Source organism: Dermacentor albipictus, chromosome 4 (assembly GCF_038994185.2).
Source record: "Dermacentor albipictus isolate Rhodes 1998 colony chromosome 4, USDA_Dalb.pri_finalv2, whole genome shotgun sequence".
In the NCBI taxonomy this organism is placed as follows: domain Eukaryota; kingdom Metazoa; phylum Arthropoda; class Arachnida; order Ixodida; family Ixodidae; genus Dermacentor; species Dermacentor albipictus.
Genome location: NC_091824.1, coordinates 119,073,855 through 119,092,092, shown reverse-complemented (window position 1 = coordinate 119,092,092; position 18,238 = coordinate 119,073,855). Strand labels below are relative to the sequence as shown.

Below are 18,238 nucleotides of genomic sequence, written 5' to 3'. Positions count from 1 at the left end.
AACGCATGCCTAGCCGCGGAAATTTCTCTCTCTCTCTCTCACTCCCTAGTCACTACTGTGCATGCGCCACTAGTAGCACCGAGCCACAGGTGTTCTACGACTGCGCAGCACCGCACCTTTCCGCCACCGCCGCCGCTTGGTATGCTGTTACACCACGTTCCTCGCCACACCGTGTTCCTCGTCATTGCGCTCGCCTCCGCTCACTTCGCCAGCTGCGTCGCATGTCTGATAACATGTCGGAGGATTGAAAAGGAGAGCTCGCGTGCGCCACAACCAAAGTTGAAGCGTATGGACGGCGACAATTCTGATAAGCAGGAGGAGGCCTGGAATCGACATCGGAAAGAGATGAAGAGGAAACGAATCGCCCAGGAAACAGACGAACAGCGTGCCGAACGACTGGCTAAACGCCGCAACATAGCTAGACAACCAGACTAACCTGGACTTGCAATCAAGATTAACCAAGGCTAACCATGCTGTGCCTTAGCTTTCACTACGTATATCCTGGCATAGCCGAGCTAAGCCACTGCCAATTTTCTTTCATCACCTTTCATTTCCATTAATTTATTGTTCCTTTATTTCATTTATTAGGCACAAGTAATTTCTCCTATGTTGTCCTTGGTGTCAGTGTTCGTTGGCTTCTTATGATATGACTACATATATAAGTATCTTGCAACTGATGGTGGTTTGCTCAGGACTACCGTCAGTTGCACTTCGCTCCTTGAAGAGACAGGACAAGTGTTAAGAGAGTGCCTGAACAATAAATTGCAATGTGGTGAACGTGGTTTAAATCAGGAATCCAGGAGCTCAAAGAAGTGCATCGTAATACCCTAGCACATTTCTCTCACATTTACCGCTAAATTCCCAATGAATTTTTTTTTCGTCCCAACAAGCAGCCACCGTCTCTCTTGATTCAAGAGAACAAGTGATGTTAAGACAGCAAATACAGTAGAACCTCGATGTAATAGTTCTGTGGAAACCCGCAAGGTGGAGAGAACTAATTAATGAAGGGAAAATGAGACATCCACCCGTTCATAGCAATAGCTACAAAGGAAACCCATATGGGTTCCTCGAAGAAAAGCCTCGCAGTTGAAGAAAAATTCGTCCTGGTCTTGGACTGGAGCCCAGGACCACCACCTTTCTGGGGCAGCCGCTCTACCATCTGAGCTAACCAGGCAACTAACAGATGGTACGGCAAAGTCGAAATGGTCAACAACTCGAGGCAAAGGCAATAGTTTGACGTAATAGTTTTGTGGAAACTCGCAAGGGGGAGAGAAGTAATTAATAAGGGAAAATAAGGCTTTTCTTTCGAGGAACCCGTATGGGTGTCCTTTGTAGCAATTGCTACGAATGGGTGGATGTCTTATTTTCCAGATGGCAGAGCAGCTGCCCCGGAAAGGCAGTGGTCCCGGGTTCGAGTCCCGGACCAACTAGAACCTTATTGATGCATTCCTGCTACGTACGTTTTCCGGCACCAACATTTGCAATCAAGAAGACAAAAAATGACCCAATAGAGTTACACTCAATTTCATCGGTTCATACATTCCCAGAAAACATGATTTTTCGGCAGCAACATTCAGTATGTCACCAAACAGCAATCGTATGATACATTTTCTGGCTGCTAGATGCGATGTAAACAAGAAAATGTGCAAGGTACGCATGATTGAGAACAGTATAAAGCTGCACACCGCAGCACCTTCACGGCAATACTTGCCCACCCATACCATGTGAAAACGCCGGCGCACACTCAATTTATCATTTCAGTACCAGGAAATCTTCTCCGGGGTCGTCGCACGCGGAATTCACAGCTATCATCACCTATTACGATAAGTAAGCATCTTTGCTTATCTGTTTTACAGCTCTTGGTGCTGTTGGAAGCGTACGCACATTTTTAGTAGGCAAAACGCGCCGCAGTTTCTTGCCGCAGGTGGCGCGATGCGGGCATCATGTTTCGCTTTAGTGGCATCTGGCCTTGCCCACCAGCTCAATTTCGCTTCAGTTTCCCTTCGCCCTCTTAAAACACCACACAATAGGAAAACAATAAAACGCATCTCCGACCACTGCTGGAGCACCAGCAGCTCGATACGCGTTCAGCGTCTCGTGGCGCAACGACCCGCGCGATGCTTTCCCTTACATGGATGTGAACAATAGTCGAGTCTGCCAATTTTTTTTAGTAACTTCGGATTGTATGTTTTCCCTGTTAGTAGGTTTTTCCTTGTGGCTTTTTCGAAAACGTAGGAACAAGGTTCAATCGTATTTCATAATAGCTTATTGATTTTGCTTTCTTCACACTTTTTGCAAACATACTGCAGGCATTCCTACAACTTAAAAGACTTTTAAGATTTTGAAAGATTTCTGCACTCCTCAGTCAAGTTTAGACTCTACTGACTGACAGCTGTTGAAGATGCACACATGCAACAGTACACTGACATTGAGTCAGCAGAATAAAGAGTTGAAAACTTTCAAGATGTGTGAGGCAGGTATAAGCTGCCTGTTCAGTCTTTCTGGCCACATCACGACAAGAGCAAATATAAAGGAAAACACTACAAGGACCAAGAACTCACAATGACTCACTTTTAATGTAGAAGTAGATGATTGATGCCGTTACTAAGGCAACAACAAGGCCCAGTGCACAGATCAGAGAAATGGAAAGGGCAAGCTTCAATCTATTATCTAGAACAAAATAAAACAAGAACATAAATGTCAGTGGCTACTGGACCGAAAAGTGACACTAATTCAGTCGATATTTAGGTAGCAGCAGACACACTACATTGTAGAAAAAGATGTATGATCTAATTCTACATTTTATTTACCTGCCTCTGTATTCCCTTCTATGTTCTCTTCCTCTCTATTTCTCCTAGTTGATCATCTCTTCCCAGTGTGTACATAATATCAAAGCTTTGGGCACTCCAACCAAACTGCTGAATGCCACAATTCAAGGAGCTGCCAAAGGCTTTACAACGAACATACAACCTGATACAATGGACTGGTGTTATTAGTAGCTTCAATCCCAAATCAAATTTTACTATCAGGTATGGCTTCACAACGGTGCTGTCCTGTATTGCTGTGAAGCCACATTGAGCTTCAACAGCGAATAGTGTTGAAAGCAGTGGCAAGTAACACGACTTGTTTCCAAAAGGTTGCTTTTTGCCAACAATCACACCAGGTTGCTTGAATGATGGTTTGAACATTGTGGCCTGCAACTGCATAACATGATGCTTTTTTAGTGGAAAAACGGTTGGAATAAGCAGTTGTAAGTGTAGCGCTCGTCTTTCCTTTCCTTTCGCCTCTCACTGTTTTCTTTTTTCTTTCAGTTTTTTTTGCACTAAAAAAAGCATCATGTTAAGTAAACACCAACTCACCCAATAAGAAGTTATCCTCAACTGCAATTGCAGGTGATATAGCTTTTCTTTTTTTGTACCTTGAAGAATATAAATCGGTATGCTGGCTATGCACAAGAAAACACAAATACAAGACACTTAACATGTCAAACATAACAACACATAACAAAAAGACAGTATATAGGCCACTATTTTCAGCACTTGCAGGCGGCCGCCATGTTATTGTTATGATGATGGTGGTGGTGAGGGGACCGCGAGAATGGCATAGCGACAGCACATTTGCGATTGTCATTCAGTTGTGATGGCTGATTCCTAAAGTGCTGCGGGCATCTCGTCATCTCTGAAAGCCAGTAAGTGTGTCTTCTTTAATGTAATCACATTTCAGATGACAGAAATATACCACGGAGATAATTTAGCGAGGGCACCCGGCAGCACTGTCTGCTTGAACGGAGCTGTGGTTTTGTCTGCTTCACTGCAGTTGCAACGCCATGCAGTAGGCCAAGCTGCTTTCTGCAAGATCCGCATAACTATCCACATATTTTCTGGGGATTAAGGCACCTTATGAAAGATACTAGATGATATCTAGTACGTTATGCTTTCTTTCTTTCTTATTAAAGACGAGTCTCATATTCGCGCCATGCGCTAAGGCCATAGAGTGTGCTGCATTTTTACCCTAGTTTGTCATCTTGATTGTCGTATGCTCTTAGCATACAACGATCGATATGACTACAACAAAGCTTTTTTTCTATGTTTTGCATGCTCAACGCAGTGGCAGGGAAAGTTATAGCTTATACGTGTTTGCAAAAGACTTCGACAGGAAGCAAGTATGAGCAGCATTTCACACTAAGAAAGAACACACTGAGCAACATAACCATTTAATGGGCCAGTGCAGAGTGCACGAGATAGAAGCATTATATTTGATATCACATGTGCAGCCAGTTACAGGCACTTTATTATTTTCTCCTTCGTAGTCAATAGAGAACACCCAATAACTCACATATCCATGTATATCACTGAAGGGGGAACCAGCTTCATTAGGAACGAGTGAACATGCCTCTTGTGTAGCCGATTGTGAGCATCAAATGCAGCACAGTTATAGCAGTTCAAGCACTCACGCATTATATGATAGCAAGAAAATATCAAGTAAGGCACTGACAAATGCACCAACTGCTCTCTATTTTCACAGCCACGAGTACTCGAATGAAGCTCATTCAAGTGTGTGAAAAACACGGGATACGAAAATCGTCAAGTGCCGTGCAGTTTTGTTCATTTGCCGGAACGGAACAATTGCTAAGCAAGTTACAAAGTAGACGCATGTACACGAACACTTTCTGCTTATCTTTCATATCCAAAACACAGTTTTTGGTAGGGGTTGACCTCTGTGGGCCTTTCATCAGGAAGGAGAACCGAGCAGACCCAAAGTAATGATGCCATAAGGCCATAAATGGTGCTGTTATGCTTCTATCGCAGGCAAGCCTAGCGGGGAAAAGAAAAATTGCCAAGAAGGCACACTATCGCATATATTATGACAACAAAATGAATATACACCCAAACAAGCTTGCTGGGCATAAACTATTTTTTATTTAGAACTGTTATCTTAAGGTGTTGTTTGTCAGGTGCAACAAAAACTTCATGCAGGAAATACCCTCCACACAAACACAAAGCTTCTTATGTCTCCGTGGACGTTGATCACAGGGCTCTTCCATGAGCAGCTTCCTCTTTCGCTAGTTTTTAATGCAGCCACAATGAGAGCACAGCGCTGTCCGGATGAATAACCTTTGTACATCCACCACAGGAGATGTGGTAAGAACACATCTAAAAACACAACAATGTCCGAACAAGCACTACAGGTGCAGTCATTTTCGCCCGCCTCCCGCAGAACCCGCAGCCCTCCCCAGAAGCTGACACTCGCCTTACGAGGCTATCAAAAATCTGGTCTATATAAACTGTGTACGATCCTGCACTGGAGGCCTGCAGGATAATACCATAGAGGGCGTTTTCACATACATGCTCCTACTGTATGCAGCCTTGAAGGCCGGCAGCAAATACATAGACCACAGTAAGAACACAATAAGTCTAAAAACATGGTAAATGCAAAAAGTTTTAAGGACAATGCACCAAAGACATGAGGCTTAGTAAAATACAAACCTTCTGGGACTGTAAAAACGTCTGTCACGGTGAAGACGCATGAATGCTCAACCCATTGAGCGTGCTCAGGACGCACACGCAGGTAGTATGTGCCTGCGGCTACTCTCGTAAAGGACACAGTGCCCATTGCCATGTCTCCAGGCTTGACCTCAATGACCTGCTCCTGAGCCACAGAATCACCAGTCACAGAATCCTGATTCCAGAGACTGATGTTGTATCTGTTTAGTGCCAAGAACAGAGAAAAGGGAACTTGTACCCCAGCACTCCAGCATTACATACATACAGCAATACATACAAGCATTATGTGGAATCTTCAAAACCACTGGCTATCATAATGGCCACCACAAACATTTGTTTGGTTTATAGCACACTACAAAGATTCAGTCTTTGCAGCTACAACAAGAAACGGTGACAACTAGATTGATGCTGAACAAGCTATACAATAAGTTCAGAGACAGTACGGCAATGGCAAACTAATTGGCATGTCATAGCACTGGAACATGAATAACTACATGACTCCTGTAGAAATAAACGAGGTGGCGTAGGTTGTGGATTTCCACAGGACCTATTTCCAAATTCTGTGTTCCTGCACTTTGAGTCTCAGATTAATAAGCATGGAGTCATGATGACATTGTGAACAGTGCAGTATACTGGAATGCACACGAATGGTCCCATTTATATTGATGATTACTGGCCAATTTGCATTTCAAATCATGCTGACAGCACGTTCACTGCTTGCATATCGATATCTTAGTGAGTGTGAAGCTTGAGCAAGCATTGCTCTTAAAGATATCATGCTTACCTGGTAATGTTGTACTTCACATCAGCGAGGCCAAATTGAGCAATCACAGACTTCTTCAGCAATGCTGGTTCCAGGACCATTACTGTGCTCTCCCAATTGCATACAGTCTCTCCTCCTGCCATACAGAAGTCAAGTGACAATCAACACCTTGGACAAATAAGTGTCGCACATGTGTGACTGATATAGCTACTGTTACGTTTCGCCTACGACGCGCGGTGTAGCCGGCGCGGATGCAATGGACGCCGGGGCTTCGTTCAAAGCGGCGGACATTTTGGCCCGTTCGGAGCGGCCGCGACGCATCCCCGCCGAGCGCGTCCCGGCATGTTCAGTGCCACGTGTCTTTGTGTGTGCGTGTGTGTGTGTGTGTGCCCACGCTTGTCAAAGGGCGGCAGCCGGGGAGAGGAGCTCCCCAAGTGTGAAGCGAGGAGGTCTGACCGGCGCCGGCCCGGCTGATGCGTCACTACACTCGTCTCTACATGTCTCTCAGTCCGTCCGTGCCTCGCTGTCACATGGTGTCATCCCGTGACCTTCCTTCTTGCCCGCGATGCCAAGAGTATAAAAGCAGCTGCTCCCGGACGCCAAGAGAGAGGCTCCGATTTCTTCTGTTGAGCAACGTGCTCTCCCATCTCTCCACTTCGGTCGATCCGACTGGCCGCTCTTTTGCGATGCTAGAATAAACAAGTTGTTCTGTTAGCAGTCGACTCATGCTTTGCCGGGACCTTCGGATGCTTCCAGTGTGCCCCAGGCCGCCAGGCCAACGCTACCCTTGGGGCTTGCGACCCATTTGCAACAACTCGTGCCAGCGGTGCGACTGCAATAACGGGGGTCAGCACTGAGGTTCCAACAGCTGGTGGCAGCACTGAGATTCTAACAGACAGTGCCATCGGTGGGATTGCAACAACCGGTGCCATCGGTGGGATCCCAACAGCTGGTTGCCAGCGGTGAGATCGCAACAACGGAGGCCAGCAGCGAAGATATGCGGTTGACTGTATGCTGAGCAGCACAACGACCATCCGGGAGCAGTGCAACGAGCCCTGTGTGATGACTGGTTGCCTGCAGCGGAACGACTGCGCTGAATTCTTGGCTGCGAGGTTTGGTGAGTGCGGGACTTTCTTCTTCTGAGTTTTGCCAGGCTTTTGTTAGAGTCAGAAACAGAGCTGGTAATTGTGGTTGTCGTTGCTGCCGGGTTAGTTTGCGGCAAGACAATAGTAGGCAGTAGAGAAAGCAGCATTCAGAGCAGCCATGGATTTGAAGTCGTCGCGCAAACCGAAATTGCTGGAGCTTGCAAGAGAGTTGGGTCTGGATGTCTCAGACAAACTCAGAAAACCAGAACTGCTAAGGGCTATTTTTGAGTTAGAAGCTGAGGATGACGAGCTGTCGGAATGTTTTGAAACCATTGAGGAGAGGGCAAAAAGACAGGAGCGCGAACTTAAAGAACAGAAAGAGCGAGAGCAACAAGAGAAAGAGCGAGAGCAACAAGAGAAAGAAAAAGAGCGTGACCGTCAACACGCTTTGGAAATGAAGCGTCTCGAGGCGGAGATGGAACGCGCTCGTAATGGAAGTCAGGCACACGGTGCAGGAGAACGAGTATCGTTCAAAATGACTGACCTGATGCGGCCGTTTAAGCTTGGAGAGGACATTGGTTTGTTCCTGGTTAACTTTGAGCGAACGTGCGAGAAGCAGGGGTTCTCTCGGGAAACGTGGCCACAGCGCTTGCTCACTTTGTTACCCGGCGAGGCGGCCGACGTAGTCGCTCGCTTGGAGAGAGAGGAGGCAGAGGATTTCGACAAAGTGAAATCGAGTCTGCTAAAAAAGTACAGGCTGTCAGCGGAGGCGTTCCGTCGGGAGTTTCGGGAAAATGAAAAAGGTAAAAGTGAGTAATATACAGAGTTTGCCTACAGGCTAATGTCAAACATGCAGGAGTGGCTCAAAGAAGAGAAAGCGTTTGGTGACCACGAGAAAGTTCTGCAGTGTTTCGGGCTAGAACAGTTCTAAAGTCGGTTACCTGAGAACGTGCGGTACTGGGTCTTGAATAGGCCAGACGTTAGTACGGTGGCTAGAGCCGCTGAGCTAGCCGAAGAGTTTGTGACGCGTCGGGCTCGCGGAGCTAAGGACGGTCAAAAGGGTGAATTTGGCTCCAAGTTTGAGAGGCCGAAGTTCACGCCCATGAGAGCAAAGGGAGACACACGTAGTGCGGGTGCGAGTGAAAGCAGCCCGACCGAACGTAAGGAGACGGCGGCAGCCGAAGCTGAACGCAGAAAGCGGTTCGAGGCGAGGCAAGTGCGCGTGTGTTATACGTGTCAAAAGCCGGGTCACTTTTCGGCGCAGTGTCCAGAAACAAAAACAAAAGTCGTGTTTTTGTCATTATGCAGCACTGACGAGAACATGAAGCTTCTCGAGCCTTACATGCGAGACCTCCTCGTGAACGGGAAAGAGTGCCGAGTGCTTCGTGATTCCGCAGCTACGATGGATGTAGTTCACCCCTCTTACGTAGAACCCGATATGTTCACGGGCGAGTGCGCATGGATCAAGCAAGCCGTGGAAGCTCATAGCGTGTGTCTGCCCGTAGCAAAAGTGCTTATTGAAGGACCTTTCGGAGCACTTGAGACGGAGGCGGCAGTGTCATCTATGCTGCCCCCCCAGTACCCGTACCTATTTTCGAACAGGTCCGATCACCTCCTGCGCGAGAAGGGGCTTTTGTTTGGTGAGGCTAGCGTTCAAGCCTTAACCAGATCGAAGGTTCGGGAGCTCGCTGCAAAGGCGGTAGTTGCGGGGCCGACGTTGTCGAACGATGAGAAAGGGTCAGAGGCGCAGCAAGCTGATATTCAGAGCACGCCCGAACTGAATAAAATTGAGCCTGTAGCGTTAAAGGCACCAGATACTGGAGAAGAAATTCCCGATGCGGGAAAGTTAGAAGAGCTATCTGCAGATTTGCTCATCGCGCCTACGTCAGACGGACTTAATAGGTTGCTAAAAGTCAGCCGGTCGGCTTTGATAGCCGAGCAAAAGAAGGATGGCAGCCTAGAAAACATACGCTGCATTGTCAAGGAAGGTATCGCTAAGAAAAATGCTCGCTTTGTGGAAAGAGGTGGGGTCCTGTACCGGAAGTATCTAGACCGCAGGGGAGTGGAGTTCGATCAGCTGATCGTGCCTCAGTGCTACCGTCAGGATCTGTTGCGCTTGTCGCATGGGGGTTCGTGGTCCGGACACCTAGAAGTTAAGAAAACTAAGGACCGTCTCTTGCAAGAGTACTATTGGCCAGGGTGTTTTTGGGACGCAGACCACTTTGTGAAGACATGCGACACCTGTCAGCGGGTGGGCAAACCAGGGGACAAATCGAGGGCGCCGTTGAAGTTGGTACCTATCATTACGGAGCCTTTTAGACGGCTCGTTATTGATACAGTGGGACCTCTGCCGGTAACAGCCACGGGGTACAGACACATTTTGACTGTGATCTGCCCAGCGACAAAGTTCCCTGAAGCAGTGCCGCTTAAAGAACTCAGCTCAGTTGAGAGAGTCAATGCACTACTGTCCATATTTGCGCAAGTTGGTTTTCCTGCGGAAATTCAATCAGATCAGGGCACAGTGTTTACTAGCGCTTTGACGACAGCCTTTCTCGAAAGGTGCGGGGTAAAGCTGTTACACAGCTCAGTGCACCACCCCCAGTCGAATTCCGTTGAGAAGCTCCACTCCGTCATGAAGCGCGTGTTGAGAGCATTGTGTTTTGAACATCAAACTGACTGGGAGCTGTGTCTGCCTGGGGTGATGTTTGCATTACGAACCGCGCCGCATGCGGCTACGGGGTTTTCGCCAGCTGAGCTGGTGTACGGTCGCTCGCTGCGGTCTCCGCTTCGCATGCTTCGAGAATCGTGGGAAGGCAGGGGCGACGACCCAGTCGTGGTGGAGTATGTGCTCAAGCTCCTCGAACGCTTAAGAAGGGCACAGGAGTTGTCAGGTGAAGCAATGGCAAAGGCCCAGCAGAGGGCCAAGGTTTATTATGATCAGACAGCCAGGGCCCGTCGTTTTGAGGTGGGCGATGAGGTCATGATATTGCGCACATCGCTAAAAAACAAACTCGACATGCAGTGGGAGGGCCCAGCAGGGATTGTTCAAAAACTGTCGGACGTCAACTACGTGGTCAGTCTGCCAGGAAAACGGAAAGCACAGCAAGTTTGCCACTGTAATCTGCTCAAACCCTATAAGCAACGGGAAGCACTAGTGTGTATGATGGTAAACGCTCCCGAAGAGCTTCCGGTCGAGCTTCCGGGACAAGGCTCAGTGACGAACAGGGAAGACACCGATCAAGTCATTAGTGACTTAATCAGTAAAGCACCGCTGTCGCCTGAGCAGAAAACCGTACACCAGCTCTTACAAGAGTTTCAAGGTCAGTTCTCTGAGAGGCCTGGTAGGACTTCTGTCCTTACTCATGATATAGAACTTACCTCCCCAGAGCCAGTACGATCCAAGGCGTACCGGGTGTCACCCCGCCAACACGATATTATGGAGGCTGAGGTAAAGAAGATGCTACAGCTCGGTGTTATTGAGGCGGGTGAGAGTGATTATACCTCCCCTTTGATTTTAGTTGAGGTACCGGGCAAGGAACCTCGTCCTTGTGTCGACTACCGCAGGCTAAATTCCATAACTAAGGATCAAATTTATCCGATCCCTAACATCGAGGAGCGCCTTGAGAAAGTTAGTAGCGCTCAGTTTATTTCCACCCTAGATCTTGTCAGGGGTTATTGGCAGGTTCCACTTACAGAAGAGGCTAGTAGGTATGCGGCGTTCATTTCACCAATGGGAACATTCCGTCCTAAAGTGTTGAGTTTTGGTTTGAAGAACGCGCCATACTGTTTTTCAAGCCTCATAGATAAAGTGTTGCGGGGACAGCAAGAATTCGCTTTACCGTATTTAGACGACATAGCGATATTCTCCGCATCCTGGTCTGAGCATATGGCACACTTGCGGGCAGTGCTAACTCGCCTGCGCGAGGCGGGCTTGACAGTCAAGACTCCCAAGTGCCAGTTAGCACAGGCCGAGGTTGTCTACCTCGGTCACGTGATTGGACGGAGTCGTCGCCGCCCCTCTGAAATAAAGGTGGCCGCTGTGCGAGACTTCCCGCAACCGCGCACGAAGACCGATATTCAGTCGTTCTTAGGTGTCGCCGGCTACTATCAGAGGTACATCCCTAGGTACTCTGATATCGCGGCTCCCCTGACGGATGCTCTAAGAAAGACAGAGCCCCAAACAGTCGTCTGGGACGAGACAAAGGAAAGAACTTTTAGCGCCCTAAAGAGCGCCCTAACAAGCCAGCCTGTGCTACGATCGCCCGACTACACAAAAGGGTTCGTTGTTCAGTGCGATGCTAGTGAGCGAGGCATGGGCGTTGTATTGTGCCAACGAGAAAATGGAGAAGTAGAACACCCCGTCCTGTATGCTAGCCGTAAGCTGACCACTCGTGAGCAGGCGTACAGCGCCACCGAGAAAGAGTGTGCGTGTCTCGTGTGGGCCGTCCAGAAATTGTCATGCTACCTAGCTGGCTCGAGGTTTATCATTGAGACGGATCACTGCCCTCTCCAATGGCTGCAGACCATCTCTCCCAAAAATGGCCGCCTCCTGCGCTGGAGCTTCGCTTTGCAACAATATTCCTTTGAGGTGCGTTACAAAAAGGGGAGTCTCAACGGTAACGCCGATGGCTTAAGTCGAAGCCCCTAACGTGGGAATCAGCCTCAAAATTGTTTGTTATTGATGTTTTTCTTCCTGAGGCAGGATTTTTAACATATTGCTTTTGTGTAGTGTTTCAAAGTGATGATGTGCTTTCTAGTGCAATTTTCCGATTTGTGGATGCATTCTGGGTGCTGCTAGACTACTGTAAGGAACTAGGCAGTAGTATAAAAGGGGAAAGAGCCTGGCATGGCTTAGTGAAGGTTGTGCCGTGCTTGCTGACTGAGCGGCTGAGTTTCGGCGCAGTTCTAACGCTTGCTGGGAACGAGAACAAAAATGGCAACTCTCCCGAAGTCACTTTGCAGTGTCCTATGTGAACCTGAACGTGAGAACGAGGCCTTCTCGGTGCGCTGCGCTCAAGAAACGCCGAGGTCCGACCGACTTCGGTTATGAGCATCACCGAGCGACATCCCTCCGGACAGCGGATGCAGTCCCCTGACCATCGGGATCTCCTTCCCCCGGCGGGGCGGTCTGTTACGTTTCGCCTACGACGCGCGGTGTAGCTGGCGCGGATGCAACGGATGCCGGGGCTTCGTTCAAAGCGCCGGACATTTTGGCCCGTTCGGAGCGGCCACGACGCATTCCCGCCGAGCGCGTCCCGGCATGTTCAGTGCCACGTGTCTTTGTGTGTGCGTGTGTGTGTGTGTGCCCACGCTTGTCAAAGGGCGGCAGCCGGGGAGAGGAGCTCCCCAAGTGTGAAGCGAGGAGGTCTGACCGGCGCCGGCCCGGCTGATGCGTCACTACACTCGTCTCTACATGTCTCTCAGTCCGTCCGTGCCTCGCTGTCACGTGGTGTCATCCCGTGACCTTCCTTCTTGCCCGCGGCGCCAAGAGTATAAAAGCAGCTGCTCCCGGACGCCAAGAGAGAGGCTCCGATTTCTTCTGTTGAGCAACGTGCTCTCCCGTCTCTCCACTTCGGTCGATTCGACCGGCCGCTCTTTTGCGATGCTAGAATAAACAAGTTGTTCTGTTAGCAGTCGACTCATGCTTTGCCGGGACCTTCGGATGCTTCCAGTGTGCCCCAGGCCGCCAGGCCAACGCTACCCTTGGGGCTTGCGACCCATTTGCAACAACTCGTGCCAGCGGTGCGACTGCAATAACGGGGGTCAGCACTGAGGTTCCAACAGCTGGTGGCAGCGCTGAGATTCTAACAGACGGTGCCATCGGTGGGATTGCAACACTACCAACAATTCTTAGACTCTCTTTAATCAAACTCATTAGCAGCAGTTGTTTTCTTAATCACAGTGGGAAGTGCATTCACTGTACGCTTTGATAGCCACTTGAAGTTGTTGCAGATAGCTTTAGTTTTTGCTGGTTCTGACAAAGTTGTAAATGAGCAGCAGTGCAGTTTTCAAATTTTCTGCAGATTGATGCATAAAAGGCACTCCGATAAACCAAGTTTTGCTTATTTTTGAAAAGAATATCCTCCAGAGGTGTTTACTAGTTACTAATTCTTAATTTTGGTCTAATGGTCAGTGTTGCCATTTTTTCTTGCAGGACTTAAGGCTAAACCCCATGAGCGCGACAGTGACGAGCGACGGATCGGACCGTCGCGTGAACAGATTGTTCAGTCTTGTCGCGCGATCGCTCGGTTCTGCAAATCTAGAATTCGTCCCTCATCACCCGGAAGTGCTATGAGCGACTAGCCAATTGCATGAAGCCGGAACTGGATGTACATAACTCAAGTACTTCCGATTTTCGCACGGAATGAGCAAACGATTGAATTTTAATACGTGCAAGGATATGAACCTACTGCAAGACTTTCAGGAATATTTTATGCTGCTTTTTACAGTAAAACACATCAACTTAAGTTAATAAAGCACACGTCACGCTAGTTTCGGCGCCTATATTACTGCCTTCATATCGGCAACACTGGGAAGACGTCGCTCGAAGTCATCGCTCGCATGAGGTGCGACTTGTAGGTGACGAGCGAACGCGACAGCCATCTCCATCGCGTCGCTTGTCGCTGTCGCGCACAAGGTCGCTTGCATGGGGTTCATACTTTAAGATAAAATGGCACTCAATATCCACTACAGTAGAATGTTTGGTATTATTGTGAATCACCTAGAATACTGCAAAGAAAAAGAGAGAGTAAGAGAGAGAATGAAGATGAGCAACAGCAGCGATCTTTAAATGGCCGGCAAAAATCAGATATTGTGCAGTAAGCACTGAGTAACTATTTATTCCCCCAAGTTGACTAATTACATTTTCCATTAGTTACTTTGGACCTAATGTTGCAACTGCAGAATTGCAAAGTCAGTCAGTACCAAGTCAGCTCTAAAGTTCGCTCAGTAAGAATCCCAAGATTTTAGGAATGAGATATTTGTTTTCCAAAGTAACCATGAGATACATGACAGAGGTTCAATGGAAGATCTTGATCTGAAGTGATCAAGCAATCGTGCAAGGGATGTCCGAGGGTGTAGCTGATGCTTCAAAAATGGCAACTACTCATCATCAACACATGTCCCCTTGTTGAAACGTTGGCTCCAGCCTCACACATACCTTGTTCGACCACAGTTGACTACACAAAACACATTGGCATTTTACACTACTTTTGCCTGAAGCATATAAGCAAGGTCAAAATTAATCTGGAGTTGCCCACAATGGCATGCTTCTTAATCAGATGGTAATCCCAGGATTAATTATTTAGCTTAAATTTTAATTAACTTTTACACTACATAAGCAGAATTTACAGCCCTTTTGTGTGTTTTCACCCTGAAATAGACATCGCAAACCACATACCATGATTTTTCATGCAATGCTGTCATAGGGTTAATCTTTAGGCATAATTGGGACGAAGCTGAAGACAACGCAATGCGAAGGACAGAAGACACACACTCACAATGAGAAGTCCAGGCCAACAGCACCTTCTAGAAAGATTTCAGGGATGCAGGAAGCCGAAGAAAGAAACAAAGAAAGAAACAAGCAAAGAAAAAAAAGAAAGATGAGAGGAGTAGTAAGGGACAAACAGCATACAGAGAAAATGGTGAAGGATAGAAAAAGGAGGGAAGGCGAAGGAACACCACAGATTTGCACATGACACATATTACAGAATTCACCTTCCAACTTCACCTCTCAGCTGGCAACAGATCATGTGGAAAAAAAGAAACATTGCAGGTGGGCTACTAGCATAACTAAGGTATTACGCTATCAGCAGATCTCGCGCTTGAGCTGGCTCCTCATTGCTGAAAGAAAGAACTGAACAGGAGCACATGCCATTGCGTTCCCTGCTTTGACCCACTATGAACACAAGTGCTGTAATCTTAATGGAAGAGACTCAAGATATAGCTTTCAAACTTGTGGATCGAGTATGCAAACTCAAGGCTACTGATATACATCTAGTAGAATCTAGGTATCTTTAATAATTACAAAGTTTTAGCATAGCCTGTATATACCAGCGCACAAGTATGCCACAATACCAGAAGGTATAGATGCAATTACAACGCTGACGTCCACATGTCGAGGCAGTGTGTTTAACCAATATGCGCGATAGAATTTCGATTGCACTGATCAAGTGTGGTCCCACTATCTCATGGTCATGAACATGCAGCGAATTGCGCAATATTATTTTTTTATTTTTTTTATTTGTAAAATACATTACAAGGCCCCTACATGGGGAATGAGTAAGGGGGGCATACAATCAAGTGCATACAATAACAGTAGTAACAATCAAGTACATACAATAACAAAAAAAAAAAACATTAGCTACATAAAGCTGCATATGAGTACAATAAAAAGGAACTCTACAAGTTTGTTACAAACGTATAACAGTGCAAGAAAAAGGTAGAAAAAATAACACAGGACAGTGAGTGTGATATTAATGGTTAATAAGGGTTAAGCGACTTCAGTCCGTGCTTGAATTTTCTGCGGTCAGTTTCCGCAACTATGTTGTCGGGAAGGTTGTTCCAGAGCCGAATGGCACGTGGACCAGTTAAAAGCCTCTGTTTTGCCATAGATGCGCGTGAAGCTATGATGACGTGAAGCAATATGGCAAGTAAGTTATCTGGAGAAATAATCCGATCAGTGAATTTATTCAGAAATTGTCGACAATGTTTTTATGCATACATTAGACTATCGATACATCAACCAATCCTAAGTTTCCATCTGAATTTATTATGTCTGGGCACTGCTGTAAACATCTGAAAAGGTGCTTTCGTAAAATGCTCACCAGGCTTCACAGGTGACGTCGACAGTGTGACAAAAAACTTTGCCACACGATTTGTAGGTAATCCACGTGATGTTACGAAAAAGTACTTGTTGAGGTAATCTCCTCTGATCTTGAAGTAGCAGTCATAGAAGACACTAGCCTAGAAAGAAAAACCAATTCACAAAAATTTATTCACTGCTCCTTTAGTGCAGGGCTGTGTGATCATGTCCAACTTAACTGCTGAGGTGGGCCCAAAACTAAAAACCATTCAAATTCAAATTCTTTATTTCCCAAAACAAGTTTTGTGGTTGACAGGGCTAAAAGCTGCGGTCTGTAGCTTGACAGAGGCCCGGACAACTGTCATGTACAGCTGTCATTCTTACTGTCATGAACCTGTTCATCGGGTATCTGTGTCAACAGCGAGCCACGACAGGTATTCCTGCTATAAGGTAACAAAAATACAGACCTTTCCTGTAGTACAAAAACAATACCCTTGTTACAGTGAACTAGAATGAACTAGAATATATGGGCAGTATGCAGATCGGCACGGCCTCACCTTATCACATGTGTCGCACGAAGTGCTGCTCGTAGCGGCACCGTTGTCATCGCTAGCTAGTGAACACGTCTAGCAAACCGTACCTCTACCCATGGCCGGTCTGGTGGAGCATGATTCTGGCCATACAGCAGGCACACACTCCAGCACCCAATGTGCACGTTTGATAGTTAGCGATTGCAGCACCTCAGCTACTGGCAAAAACAAAACATATCAGGCGGAAAAGTGCTGTCGCACCACTCAAAGAAGGTTCTAGCGCACTCTATTTTTGTGATAAATGACTGCACGTGAAAGCTCATGTTGCATTTGATTGCAACTAGCATGAAGATCATTAATGGCACAAAATGCCGAAGAAATCAAAACAAATTTAGTGCAGAGTAGATTAATGTTGCCTAGGTGTCAAACCTGGGCAACTTATCTAAACACCTGAAAGGCGTAACCCACACAACTTGCAAGATAAAACTAGCATATGCGTATTTGCTCACATAAGAAAAATATGTCTTGAAGATCCAAAAGAAGCACTGGAAATCTTCATCTATATATTGGGTGACAGCACGGTATAGTGTAGGCCAATAGAGCTTCGTTTAATGACAGAATAACATAGCTTAGTAAGCTAGTATGTTTCAAATAACCTCCTTGGGAGCCAAGGCAGTGAAGCCACCTCATTAACACTTTCTGTGCGAAGTACGAGTCTTACTCGTCCGGCTGCTTCATCCAGTAGAGCATGCAAATCATGAGTCTCACTCGTCCAGGAATTTCTTTTCTTTACTGAGTGGCCCAGACGAGTGGCAGTTGTTTTATCATTTTGGTGTGAATGCTGCTCTACTAAATGGCACCAATTTGCCAGAAAACTTTTTTTAGGGATGCAGTCTGTGAAAACTCTGCCAATGTCTGGCTCTGCTGGGTTTTAAAGATAGCAGTGTGGAGTTAGGTGCCTGCAGCAATGACAGCCACATTTTTCAGTGCCAGATGCGTGGTCTTTTTGTACATTTCTTATGCTCAAGCAAACAATTAGACATGGAAAGTTCTAGCGAATTGTGCTTAGAGCTTCAACTTAGTGTGGACGGTTGTGAGAAAAAGCCTCTCTTTCATTGATACTGTTCGAATATAACGCTTTGCCATTGACACCTCCACAATTTTCTCTCTTGCAATGCCAGAAATGAAGCGTGGTATGCATGACAAGAAAAGCATGCTTGACGCAACTTCCAAGAAATGTCAAGCTGCGTAGGCTGTGTGCCTATCTGCAGCTTAAAGAATTTTTTAAATTTATAGTAACCGCCAACAGAAAATAAATGAATTTCTGATGACTAAATTATGAAAGCAATTCAATATAAATGAATACATAGTTGCACTGGTAGGAAAATAAAGACTTAGGAACAAAAGTAGGAAATGAAAGTTCGAGCACTGAACTTCAACTGTTTTTATTCTTACAGCAGAGCAAGGAGAATCAACAAATGTGCATGCGTACATAAATATGGTCTAGAGAAATTACAGTGAAGTTTTTAACACCTGAATCTCGTTGTCAAACT

The 18,238-nt window shown here is 46.7% G+C and overlaps 1 protein-coding gene across 2 annotated transcripts in view; it reads right to left on the bottom strand.

The window, feature by feature from the left end:
- LOC135916016 (uncharacterized) overlaps positions 1-18,238 on the bottom strand; it is a 50,061-nt gene that overhangs the window by 17,219 nt on the left and 14,604 nt on the right. For both annotated transcript variants that reach the window (XM_065449214.1, XM_065449215.1), the window contains 4 exons: positions 16,178-16,316; positions 6,289-6,403; positions 5,487-5,704; positions 2,572-2,670 (listed from right to left, as the gene is read on the bottom strand). In XM_065449214.1, the coding sequence (XP_065305286.1) occupies positions 2,572-2,670; positions 5,487-5,704; positions 6,289-6,403; positions 16,178-16,316 (571 nt within the window). The remainder of the gene's footprint in view (positions 1-2,571; positions 2,671-5,486; positions 5,705-6,288; positions 6,404-16,177; positions 16,317-18,238) is intronic.